This window comes from Xenopus tropicalis, chromosome 3 (genome assembly GCF_000004195.4).
Source record: "Xenopus tropicalis strain Nigerian chromosome 3, UCB_Xtro_10.0, whole genome shotgun sequence".
NCBI classification, from domain to species: Eukaryota; Metazoa; Chordata; class Amphibia; order Anura; family Pipidae; genus Xenopus; species Xenopus tropicalis.
The window spans coordinates 140,743,272-140,755,877 of NC_030679.2; the positions used below are offsets into that span (position 1 = coordinate 140,743,272).

At 45.3% G+C, this 12,606-nt stretch overlaps 1 protein-coding gene across 7 annotated transcripts in view; it reads right to left on the minus strand.

Moving 5' to 3' along the window:
* cacna1a (calcium channel, voltage-dependent, P/Q type, alpha 1A subunit) overlaps positions 1-12,606 on the minus strand; it is a 132,006-nt gene that overhangs the window by 96,600 nt on the left and 22,800 nt on the right. For all 7 annotated transcript variants that reach the window (XM_031899455.1, XM_031899453.1, XM_031899456.1 and 4 more), the window contains exons 6-7: positions 5,500-5,603; positions 3,917-4,032 (exon numbers count right to left, since the gene is read on the minus strand). In XM_031899455.1, the coding sequence (XP_031755315.1) occupies positions 3,917-4,032; positions 5,500-5,603 (220 nt within the window). The remainder of the gene's footprint in view (positions 1-3,916; positions 4,033-5,499; positions 5,604-12,606) is intronic.

The window sequence follows — 12,606 nt, forward strand, 5'->3', positions numbered from 1 at the left end:
ACACATAAAACAGGACCCCAAAACCCCCAGAAATGTGTTCAAACTAAATAACCTGCCAAATTTTGTAAAATGGTATTGTGGTATTTAGGGGGAGTGGTCATACCCCTTTACATTTTTCAAATGTTGGGGGGTATGCTAGATGCATGCCCTTAGGTGCCTATAAAGCGTGGCCCTTAGGTGCCAGGAGCGTGAATTTGGATGAAAAGGCCGAATCTTGGCCAAACCCCAAAGTGAATCCTGGATTCTGTGCATCCCTACTGCTAATATTCTGTAGGGCCCTGTGAGCAGAGACGGAACCTGCTTTTACACCATACACGCCACTGGGTACAAGAGAATTCTGGAATCCACACTAGCCACATGACCTGCTGGTAAATCTGGGGTTCCCTTAGTGGGTTACCCCAACACACACAACTGACTTCAGTGTAAAAATGAAACTATGAAAATAGACAGACTGCACAAAATAAAAAATATTTCTAATATAGTTAGTTAGGCAAAAATGTAATCTATAAAGGCTGGAGTGGGTAGATGTCTAACATAATAGCCAGAACACTACTTCCTCCTCTACAGCTCTCTAACCTCTAAGTTAGTCAGTGACTTTAGGGGGGGGCACATGGGACATAACTGTCAGTTAGTTTCTGAGTACGGAGGTCAGATTCAAATGCAAACTAACTGACAGTTATGTCCCATATGCCCCCCCTCAAGTCGGTCCCCGATCCGACTAGATTTTTTAACCTGCCCAGTCGAGATCTGGCTGATTTCAGGTCAGATATCGGTCAGGCAGGCCTGTCGGTAGTGCCCGTACACGGGCCGATTAGGTGCCGAATCGGTCTAAGGGGGGGGCACATGGGACATAACTGTCAGTTAGTTTGTGAGCACGCAGGTCAGATTCAAATGCAAACTAACTAACATTTATGTCCCATATGCCCCCCCTCAAGTCACAGGTTACTGACTGCTCTAAGAGCTTAGAGAGCTGTACATGAGGAAGTAGAGTTCTGGCTATTATGTTAGACATCTGCCCACTCCAGCCGTTATAGATTACATTTTTGCTTAACTAACTATATTGAAAACATTTTTTATTTTGCGCAGTCTGTCTATTTTACCCAGTTTCATTTTTATACTGAACTGCTCCTTTAAGTCCACTGACTAAAGGTCCCCATACACGGGCCGATCCGCTCCCTGGCGAGGTCGCCAAGTGAGCAGATCTTCTCCCGATATCCCCACCTACGGGTGGGCAATATCGGGAGAATCCAGGCTAATTTGGCCTGGGGCCAAACGATCTAATTATAATGACGGGTATAGGCAAAGTCAGTCCGCATCAACGAGCCGATGCGGTCCCCAATCTGACTAGATTTTTTAACCTGCCCGATCAAGATCTGGACAATTTCAGGCCAGATATCAGTTGGGCAGGCCCGTCGGTAGTGCCCATACACGGGCCGTCTAAGGGGCTGATATCGGCAGCTATAATTGGCCTGTGTATGGGGACCTTTAGGCCACCCTCTAAAAGCTGCTGCCCTAGGCACAGGCCCTTGGGTCCCTACATATAAATACGCCGCTGAACCTAGGCTAAGGGGGAGGAGTCCAAACATGGCATTATGAGCATTTTGATAGGACAGCGTTTTTCAACCACTGTTCCACGGCACACTAGTGTGCCGCGAGATGTTGCCTGGTGTGCCGTAGGCAGGGCACCAATGAACTAGGGGGGCACTACTCTTGGCACCAATGTACTAGGGGGGCACTACTCTTGGCACCAATGTACTAGGGGGGCACTACTCTTGGCACCAATGTACTAGGGGGGCACTACTCTTGGCACCAATGTACTAGGGGGGCACTGCTGCTGGGCACCAATGTACTAGGGGGGCACTGCTCTTGGCACCAATGTACTAGGGGGGCACTGCTGCTGGGCACCAATGTACTAGGGGGGCACTGCTCTTGGCACCAATGTACTAGGGGGGCACTGCTGCTGGGCACCAATGTACTAGGGGGGCACTGCTGCTGGGCACAGAGTTAAATTTTTTAACATTTTCTAATGGTGGTGTGCCTCGTGATTTTTTTCATGAAACAAGTGTGCCTTTGCCCAAAAAAGGTTGAAAAACACTGTGATAGGAGACAGTAGGATACACACCAGGAAAACCAGGGCTCCCTCTTTTGTCTTTAACCATTTGCCCTTGTAGGCATTTACCATGGCCATTTCCCATTGTTATGTGAAATGAAGGGTAAAACAGAATGAAAAGCAACAGAAGAGAATTTTAGAAAAGAAACACAACACTAGAGAGAAGCTAGGGAGGGAAAGAGTGGAGAGTAAATGTATTTTGGAGAGAGGGCCCTATGCTCTGCGCTTCTCAATCTCAGACCGCAATCCCATCTACTATAGCTACACCCTAGCAGTGCCTCCAAATCAATATCCTCTGTAAGCTCTGAGCTCGTATCTGAACCAGACAAAGTGCAAAAAGCAGAATATTTTATGTGCAGAAATAATTCACAACCTAACCATTGTTCTGTGAGCTTTTAAAAACACACAAGATTTTTTTTTTTGTCGTGGACCAGCCCCCCGACAAGTAAGACAGAATGTTGCACCCGTTTAACAAAAAGATAAAAAAAAAGACCATTTGCAAATTCTTTTATAACACCGTTGCGTATCATGCTTAGGAGAAGGGAAGGTAGAAACTCAGTAAGCTTTATCAGAAAGGGCTATGTAAATACAGCCATAAGCACTCAGAGTCCTCTGTCAAAAGAAACACAGGATTTCTTGTCTCTTTTTTTGTAAACATGATGTTCCAGTGTCTGACTTCCTCTCTCAGAAACATCCTTAATTCCCGGGGCCAGAGTTTGCTTAGTTCTCTCCTCTCTCCGCTCAGCGCCGGATTTATGATCCGGACGCCCCGAGGCCGTCTCCTCCTGTGCGCATGAGTGGATCGCCAACCCCCCGGCGCATGCACGAACCCCCCCCGTGGCAGCGAGCGCAAGTGGGCATGCGCATACATTTCAACTCCCATACGGAGCAGTGGCGAGAGGTCCCAATTGCTCCGTACAGGAGCAAAATTTAAAAATTTTGTTGCGGCGGAGCGGCATGCCGCCCTAGGCCCGGGCCTTTGTGGCCTCTCCACAAATCCGGGCCTGTCTCTGCTCCCCCTCTCACCAGAATGCTAAGAACTCCCTCCCCACTCCCTTAGGAATGTATGATCTGAGCTATAACGACTAAAGACTGCAGACAGGAAGCTACTTAAAATGGTAGCTGCTGTCTTAAGTAAATGGAGAAAGCTTCTAAAGCTGTTTACTCAGGTATGGTAATGGTTTCTGCAGAATAAATATAGGGTTCTAGGTGGCACTAATGTGGCAAATCTATTGGCAGTAAAATGCTAAAATGACTGTCCTTCTTCTTTAAAGGAGAACGAACATGGCTAGAAATGCTGCATTTTATACACTGAACTTTCTGTACCAGCCTGAAGGATAAGCATCTCTATAACAGTAACAATCCAGGACTTTGAAGTTGTTGCAGGAGGTTACCATCTTGGATTTTATTAGGAGTGTCAGTGACATGCACGTGCTCAGTGTGCTCTGGGCAGCTGTTCACTAGTTACGCACTCGTTACGCACTCGTTACGCACTCGTTACTGAGAACGAGAATCTGAATTAATTATAAATCAGCCTTGTATTGCAACCTTTTTGTTCTATATATACAGTTTATAGTCGGCCCCTAAGCTGAGGTAACTGACAGCAGCCCAGAGCATGTACAGTGAATCAGCAGAAACAACTAGGGTAGATACGGAACCTATGAATTGATAGAGAACATACTTTGCAGCCTTTCTACCCTACTTCTTTCCTAAGTTTTAAGTTAATTACAATGTGAATGTCCCATTTAGTGGAAGCAAAGGGGATAAAGTGCACCAGGTTGTCCAAAAAAAGAAAAAATAGCCCACCTGCTTTAGAGATCCATTCCATATAGCCATTCAGTTCCCTCTCAATCTGCTGCTGCCTCCTCAGTTTCATGAAGGCTCGGCGGTTCTCCACGCGCTCCCTCTCTTTGGCAAACTCCCTGCACACAACAAAATGGGGGTTTTAGAAAGGGGTAACCCACTGCAAAATGGCCTTACAGGAGAGACTGGTATAATACATTATATATACAGTATATGTGTGTGTGTCAGGGAAGGAAAGTGATATGCTGCATATGAAATAAAGAGCGAACAGTCAACAAATAGAAAAATGTCTGACCAATCCTTTCATAGGGAAAGGCAAACAAAATCTCCCCTGTCCTAAGTACAGGGGAATCCCTATGCTGCCATAGTGTTATGGTATCTCTCTGTACAGGCTATGAGCAAACTTAGGGGGCTGTTCCTGCTGAATTGTGCTTAGTACAGGGGAATCCCTATGCTGCCATAGTGTTATGGTATCTCTCTGTACAGGCTATGAGCAAACTTAGGGGGCTGTTCCTGCTGAATTGTGCTTAGTACAGGGGAATCCCTATGCTGCCATAGTTTTATGGTATCTCTCTGTACAGGCTAGGGGCAAACTTAGGGGGCTGTTCCTGCTGAATTGTGCTTAGTACAGGGGAATCCCTATGCTGCCATAGTTTTATGGTATCTCTCTGTACAGGCTATGAGCAAACTTAGGGGGCTGTTCCTGCTGAATTGTGCTTAGTACAGGGGAATCCCTATGCTGCCATAGTTTTATGGTATCTCTCTGTACAGGCTATGAGCAAACTTAGGGGGCTGTTCCTGCTGAATTGTGCTTAGTACAGGGGAATCCCTATGCTGCCATAGTTTTATGGTATCTCTCTGTACAGGCTATGAGCAAACTTAGGGGGCTGTTCCTGCTGAATTGTGCTTAGTACAGGGGAATCCCTATGCTGCCATAGTTTTATGGTATCTCTCTGTACAGGCTATGAGCAAACTTAGGGGGCTGTTCCTGCTGAATTGTGCTCAGTACAGGGGAATCCCTATGCTGCCATTGTTTATTGGTATCTCTCTGTACAGGCTATGAGCTTAGCACAGGGGAAATAACTATATTGGTACAGGTACAGGATTCATTATATGAAACATACATTATCCAGAAAGCTCTGAAATACTGGAAGGCCATCTTCCATCTACTTTCTGCTTGATCTTAACTAAGATATAATTGATCCTTATTGGAGGCAAAATAATCCTATTGGCTTTAAATGATGATAAATTTTAATTATTTTTTAGCAGACAAGGTATGGTGATCCAAATTACAGGAAGATCCCTTTTCAGAAATCCCATGGTCCTGAGTATTCTGGATAACAGGTCAGATACCTGTATTATTAACAATATCATCTCTTTTCAGGCTACAAGCCTCTCTAGCCTCTAGTCCATACCTATAGGCCATACCCTAAAAATGGGACCCCGATACAATTACATTCTAGAAATACATTGTTAATCATTCTTTAATGTTGCGGTGCACCTTGTGTAGTGTTTTACAGATATTTTACTGTGTTCATACTTTGATAATAGAACCTATTACTCTTTGTGATTCTACACATACTTACCCAGAAAGGACACCAAGGACAAGATTTAGCATGAAGAAGGAGCCAATGATGATGAGGGGAATGAAATAAAGCCAGTTGAATGCGCTGCCGAACACATCGTTACTCTGTGGAGAAAAGGAAAGTAGGACATTGTTAGCAGGAGCTTGTGTGTATGTGCTGTATATAGGCGCTGTAATAGAAATATATATATATGTAAGTCACAGTCCTATGGCTGTTAGTGCTTAGCATCTCAATTGTTGCTCTCAGCATGTCTGTATATATCTGGTCACAGATTAGTTTGTATGGAACAGAGTAGTCTTTAAAAAAGCTGTAAACATGGGCAACTGTTCTGGGCTGAGTGGCAGTATCTGTAAGTAGGAAGAGACAGGGATAGAATATACGTAAGGGTGGTGTCCTGTCCTGCCATAGGGCACAGTGAAAATCTTGCCACAGGTGGCAGTTTACTAGGGATGGCAATGCGGCCCTGGCAAATCACTGAAAAAGTAAGCACAGAGGAGGGGACAAGGGAAGCAACATAGTGACAGGACAAGATGGTGACAGTAAGACAAGATGGTGACAGTAAGACAAGATAAAGACAATAAGACAAGATGATAACAGTAAGACAGGATGATGACAGTAAGACAAGATGGTGACAGTAAGACAGGGTGATGACAATAAGCCAAGATGGTGACAGTAAGACAGGGCGATAACAATAAGACAAGATGGTGACAGTAAGACAGGGCGATGACAATAAGACAAGATGGTGACAGTAAGTGAGGGCGATGACAATAAGACAAGATGGTGACAGTAAGACAGGGTGATGACAATAAGACAAGATGGTGACAGTAAGACAGGGTGATGACAATAAGACAAGATGGTGACAGTAAGACAGGGTGATGACAATATGACAAGATGGTGACAGTAAGACAGGGTGATGACAATAAGACAAGATGGTGACAGTAAGACAGGGTGATGACAATAAGCCAAGATGGTGACAGTAAGACAGGGCGATAACAATAAGACAAGATGGTGACAGTAAGACAGGGCGATGACAATAAGACAAGATGGTGACAGTAAGTGAGGGCGATGACAATAAGACAAGATGGTGACAGTAAGACAGGGTGATGACAATAAGACAAGATGGTGACAGTAAGACAGGGTGATGACAATATGACAAGATGGTGACAGTAAGACAGGGTGATGACAATAAGACAAGATGGTGACAGTAAGACAGGGTGATGACAATATGACAAGATGGTGACAGTAAGACAGGGTGATGACAATAAGACAAGATGGTGACAGTAAGACAGGGTGATGACAATAAGACAAGATGGTGACAGTAAGACAGGGCGATGACAATATGACAAAATGGTGACAGTAAGACAGGGTGATGACAGAAAGACAAGATGGTGACAGTAAGACAGGGTGATGACAGAAAGACAAGATGGTGACAGTAAGACAGGGCGATGACAATAAGACAAGATGGTGACAGTAAGTGAGGGCGATGACAATAAGACAAGATGGTGACAGTAATACAGGGTGATGACAATAAGACAGGATGATGGCAATAAGAAAAGATGATGACAGTAAGACAGGATGATGGCAATAAGAAAAGATGGTGACAGTAATACAGGATGATGACAGTAAGACAAGATGGCAATAAGGCAGGATAGTGACTGAAGATGATGCAAGAGACCTGTTTAGCTTATTAGTTACAATTGTATCTCAGTGCAGGTGTAGCTTGTTGAGTTTCTGGGCTCTCTGCCAAAAGCTACTTTTTAAATTAGTTTGAGTAACATTGTATCTTTTTTAGTGTTCAGTGCAAGTTCAGTGCAGGTTCAGTACTGGTGCATAAGATCAAAGGTACATGAGGGACTTTTCAGTAAGAATCCAGGACTGCAGGTTGAGCTGTCAAAAGAGGGACTGTCCTGTGAACAGTTGGGAGGTTTGCTAATTTACCAGCAGCTACACTGCCGGAACACTGACCCCTGGTATTTTACCAGGCTGGTGAAAGCTACTTGTGAGACCTAAACAAAAATCTGCCCAATAACCACCTTAGATGTGGTCACATGGCACAAAGGCACCCCCAAATGTCATGCCCCACCCCCTATATGTCATTGTTCTACCCCCCCATGTCATCATCCCGTCCCTTTTGTTGATTTTTTTGTAGGGTTCAAACCTATCCAAGGCTTGTGTGGGGGCAGTTAATGGTCGGGAGCCAGTGTGAGACAGCCAATTTAGTAAAATGTATATATATATAGTATGCTAACACAGTTTAATTAGACAATTTATAAAAGAGATCAAAGTTAAAGACAAAAATCTATGCCTGTGATTAAGTGCGGGTACGCACGAAACGCGTCAGGCATTCTGGGTTTTTAAGAATGTAAATAAAGTTTGAGTTTTATCCATTTTCTGGCTGACCATGGTGCTTTGCGAGCCGCTTTCTTCAGAGGCTAGTGCGAGACAAGCTAATTACAAGATGACGGTTCCTGCAGCCCAACAGTGTGACACACAGGGCAGTGAGCAGAGCAGGGAGGCATATCATTAAGCATGGATAACTACAGTTACTGGGTAAGAAATCACTGCTGAACAGGAACAATGTTCAAGCTTCTTGCACTGAGAGGACCCCCCTCCCTTCAAGTCCCTGCAGGGAGAAATGATGGGGGGGGTTGAGCCGGCTCTTATCTACGTGAGCACTGAAAGGTTCCTGTGCCCATTCCTTGATACTAAAAATACAACTGGCAGCAGAAAGCATCCGATGGAAAGGAAGAAAAAAAAAAAAAAAAGAGCAGTGCTCCTGCAAAAGCAAGAAGGCACACAGGGATGGGGGAGGGCCGCATCTCTGGATATAAGGAGGCTGCCCTTGAGCATCCAGAGGCAACCACGAGACCGCTGCCCTGTCGCACAGAGACTGTCACTCACGGAAACATTAACCGCACGGATACAGGAAATCAATAGGGATAGTAACATCGCTTCTTCCCACTCTGCGCTCCATCCCTACAGCCCTGCGTTTAACGTGGATTCCCCTTGGCTGCTGCGAGGAGGCCGGCTCTCTACTAAAGGGGCAAATAAAAAAGCTAAAGGGTGAAATCCCATCCGTCGATATGAATAGAAAGTGTAAGTGAAACTGTAGTCAACTGCAGTCTCTGTTTTCCCCTGGTTCTCTGGTTCTGACAAAACAATGTAGCTGAAGTCAGTTCTCCAGCATTGTTTCATGAGTCGGAGCCAGGGGTGCGGAGAATAGTCACCCAGATACTTATATTGTTATTTTCTGCCCATTGGGTGCCATGACGGGAGTTTGCACAGGGCAGGGGTCCCCAAACTTTCTTACTCGTGAGCCACAGTCAAATGTAAAAAGACTTGGGGAGCAACACAAGCACCATAAAAGTTTATGGAGGTGTCAAATAAGGGCTGTGATTGGCTATTAGGGGCCTCTATGCACCCTATCAGCTTACAGGGGCTTTATTTGGTAGGAAATCTTGTTTTTATTCAACCAAAACTTGCCCCCAAGTCAGGAATTCAAAGATAACTCCCTGGTTTGGGAGCACTGAGAGCAACATCCAAGGGGTTGGGGAGCAACACAAGCACCATAAAAGTTCATGGAGGAGCCAAATAAGGGCTGTGATTGGCTATTAGGGGCCTCTATGCACACTATCAGCTTACAGGGGCTTTATTTGGTAGGAAATCTTGTTTTTATTCAACCAAAACTTGCCCCCAAGTCAGGAATTCAAAAATAACTCCCTGGTTTGGGGGCACTGAGAGCAACATCCAAGGGGTTGGGGAGCAACATGTTGCCCCTGAGCCACTGGTTGGGGATCACTGGGACAGGGGACGCTGGGTGCAGCTCAGGGCCGCTGCTGGCCAAATGGGTGCCCTAAGCAGAAATTTACTTTTGTGCCCCCTCCCCCAAATATTACAGAAGTAAAAATAAAATAATAAAAAAACACCTACTATAGGGGCCCCACACACAGTGCCCCCAATTGCCCCCATAGACAATGCCCCCATAGTAAGTGCCCCCAATAGCCCCCATAGATTGATAGAACTATCCGGGACATCGGGATGCACTATAAAAACCGGCGGGACAGTGTTGGGGGGCATGTTATACCTCCGGCTCACTCCAGTACCTGCTCCTGCTCTGTCCTGGCCACTGGAGTCCTGCACGGAACCAATTTTTGAGACACGGATCCGACCCGGACCTGCGGGCCACAACCTGTGACCCAAGCTTGCATTTTTCCTTGCTTTGACCCACTACCCAACCAGTAGTGATGTGCTGGTCGACTATTTGTCGACTTATACCAGACCCTAACCTGCCCCTTCTCCACTCAAAGCCCCACCAGAAAACTTTAGAACGTGCGCCCACCAAATTATTTTTCATCCACTTCTCAGTCAACCTCTATATTTTGCTAGTTTTTAATCTTTACGTACTATAATCTATTATTCTTAGATTTATTTGATTTGTTCCCATAGAGAAATAGGGAATGACCATGAATTAGGCCAAATTGTTAGAAGCAGGAGGGCCCACTGACACCTGGGTTTATAGACCCAAACCCACTCCACCTATCACGGGGGGCGGGGCAGGGCAGGCACATGCCTATAAATTGACTCTGCCAGACTAGGAACCTGGGCTCAGTTAGGTTGCGACCCACTTTTGATGTTGCCTTGTCGGCCCAAACCTGCCCAACCAATGGGTTCCGTGGGTTGCGGGCTGGCCAGCACATAACTACCGACCAGCATTATCCTAAACTCCATCCAGGACCTGCTGACCACCATTAAACAGGAAGTGCTGTTGCTGCAAACCAGAAGTGACATCATCAGAAGTGGGTGGGGCTAGAAAAAAAAGTTTAAAACAATGTTTAAAGGAGTAAAATATAGATAACTTAGGTAATATAACATAAGATATATGGATAAAACCAGCGGCCCACATACCATTACCCGCATCTGAATATCCTACCTGCAACCCACAGAGTAATCGTGTTTCTTGCAAGTAACCCGTGGGTACCCTACCTCCTCACCAATTTTCTGCCCACTATGTCACAGCTTTGCCCCCTATTTGTCACAGCCTTGCAACTTTTTGCCACCTTCTCTCAGCCATGCCCCCACTCCTTATGCCCTTGGGTGATACCAACCTACACGTTATGGGGCAGAAGGGGGGACACTGTATTCATGGGGGCAGCTGATCACACAGATGTGACTATTTAACACTGGTGGATCAGAGGCAGATCTACCGGGGGTGCACTTGCAGCTGGGTTCACTCCCCCCCTCGGGGCAAACTACATGCGGAGGTGGGGGGGCCTGGCTGCTACATTATCGTGGTGCTGTTACCATAAGAGAATACTGTAATCAGCACTGACAGTGCTAAATGGAATGCTCTACTTTTTGGTGAAGACCTGTCTAAAAAAAACAAGGTAAGTGTTCTATGAACAAAGGCAGTCCTCCCGCTGGCTATAGATGAATGCCACATTGCAAAGGCACAAATCATTAAATAGCGGGATAAAGGGAGAAAAGCAAGGGCTAGCACATTTCAATGCAGAAAAATGGTCCTTTTTAAAAAAAAAATTTAAAAAAATTAGGTAATTAGGTCTCAGTTTCCGTCTGGATTCTGGCCATAAGGTAGAGAATTATATTGAGAATACACAGTTTCCACCCAAAGGAATAGTAATGGCCTTGCAGGAACTCCCAGAAGAAATGGTAACGCCACAGATAACCTTTTGAAGGTTACATTGCCACAAGCCTGTCTGTTAGAGAAACATATATATCTATATATATGTATACACACACACACACACACATATATATATATAGAAACACATACCAATCTTTTTATCAGCCTTTACAGGCCATTTCCCATTTGGTTTCTCATAACTAGTATCTTATCACACTGTTCTTCATCTTTCTGTCTCCATCTATTTGTATATCTAATTACATGGAATTTAATTTTTCTTACAGCCGGTTTAACTACAGCTCTTTTACTGACTTCCTTGTCTGGTGTAAAGTGTAAAGGTTATGTTATTCTGGGGCTGTTAAGAGTAGTTTTAGGGGATTTTAAAATAAAAGGCTTACTTATCCTTTGATAAACATAAAGGGGTCTGGTACTGTGCATGCCGCCATGACACGTGGAGGTATCAAATAGCTTGGCACACAGAATGAGGCAACTCTCACTGATTGCTGCAACCCTTCAGCTCAACAACTGTCTATCCTGCACTATTACAGACACCTACATGACTGACCGGTTGTTCCGCAGAAGCAAGTTGCAATGACTCAGAACTGATAGAACTGGAACTGTTCTGGTGCCTCCCATCAGCAAACCATAAACCCAAAACAGCGGTGGAACTTTCCCAGTACAGCCCAAACCATAAACCCAAAACAGTGGTGGAACTTTCCCAGTACAGCCCAAACCATAAACCCAAAACAGCGGTGGAACTTTCCCAGTACAGCCCAAACCATAAACCCTAAACAGCGGTGGAACTTTCCCAGTACAGCCCAAACCATAAACCCTAAACAGCGGTGGAACTTTCCCAGTACAGCCCAAACCATAAACCCTAAACAGCGGTGGAACTTTCCCAGTACAGCCCAAACCATAAACCCTAAACAGCGGTGGAACTTTCCCAGTACAGCCCAAACCATAAACCCTAAACAGCGGTGGAACTTTCCCAGTACAGCCCAAACCATAAACCCTAAACAGCGGTGGAACTTTCCCAGTACAGCCCAAACCATAAACCCTAAACAGTGGTGGAACTTTCCCAGTACAGCCCAAACCATAAACCCAAAACAGCGGTGGAACTTTCCCAGTACAGCCCAAACCATAAACCCTAAACAGCGGTGGAACTTTCCCAGTACAGCCCAAACCATAAACCCAAAACAGTGGTGGAACTTTCCCAGTACAGCCCAAACCATAAACCCAAAACAGCGGTGGAACTTTCCCAGTACAGCCCAAACCCTAAACAGCGGTGGAACTTTCCCAGTACAGCCCAAACCATAAACCCTAAACAGCGGTGCAACTTTCCCAGTACAGCCCAAACCATAAACCCTAAACAGCGGTGGAACTTTCCCAGTACAGCCCAAACCATAAACCCAAAACAGCGGTGGAACTTTCCCAGTACAGCCCAAACCATAAACCCTAAACAGTGG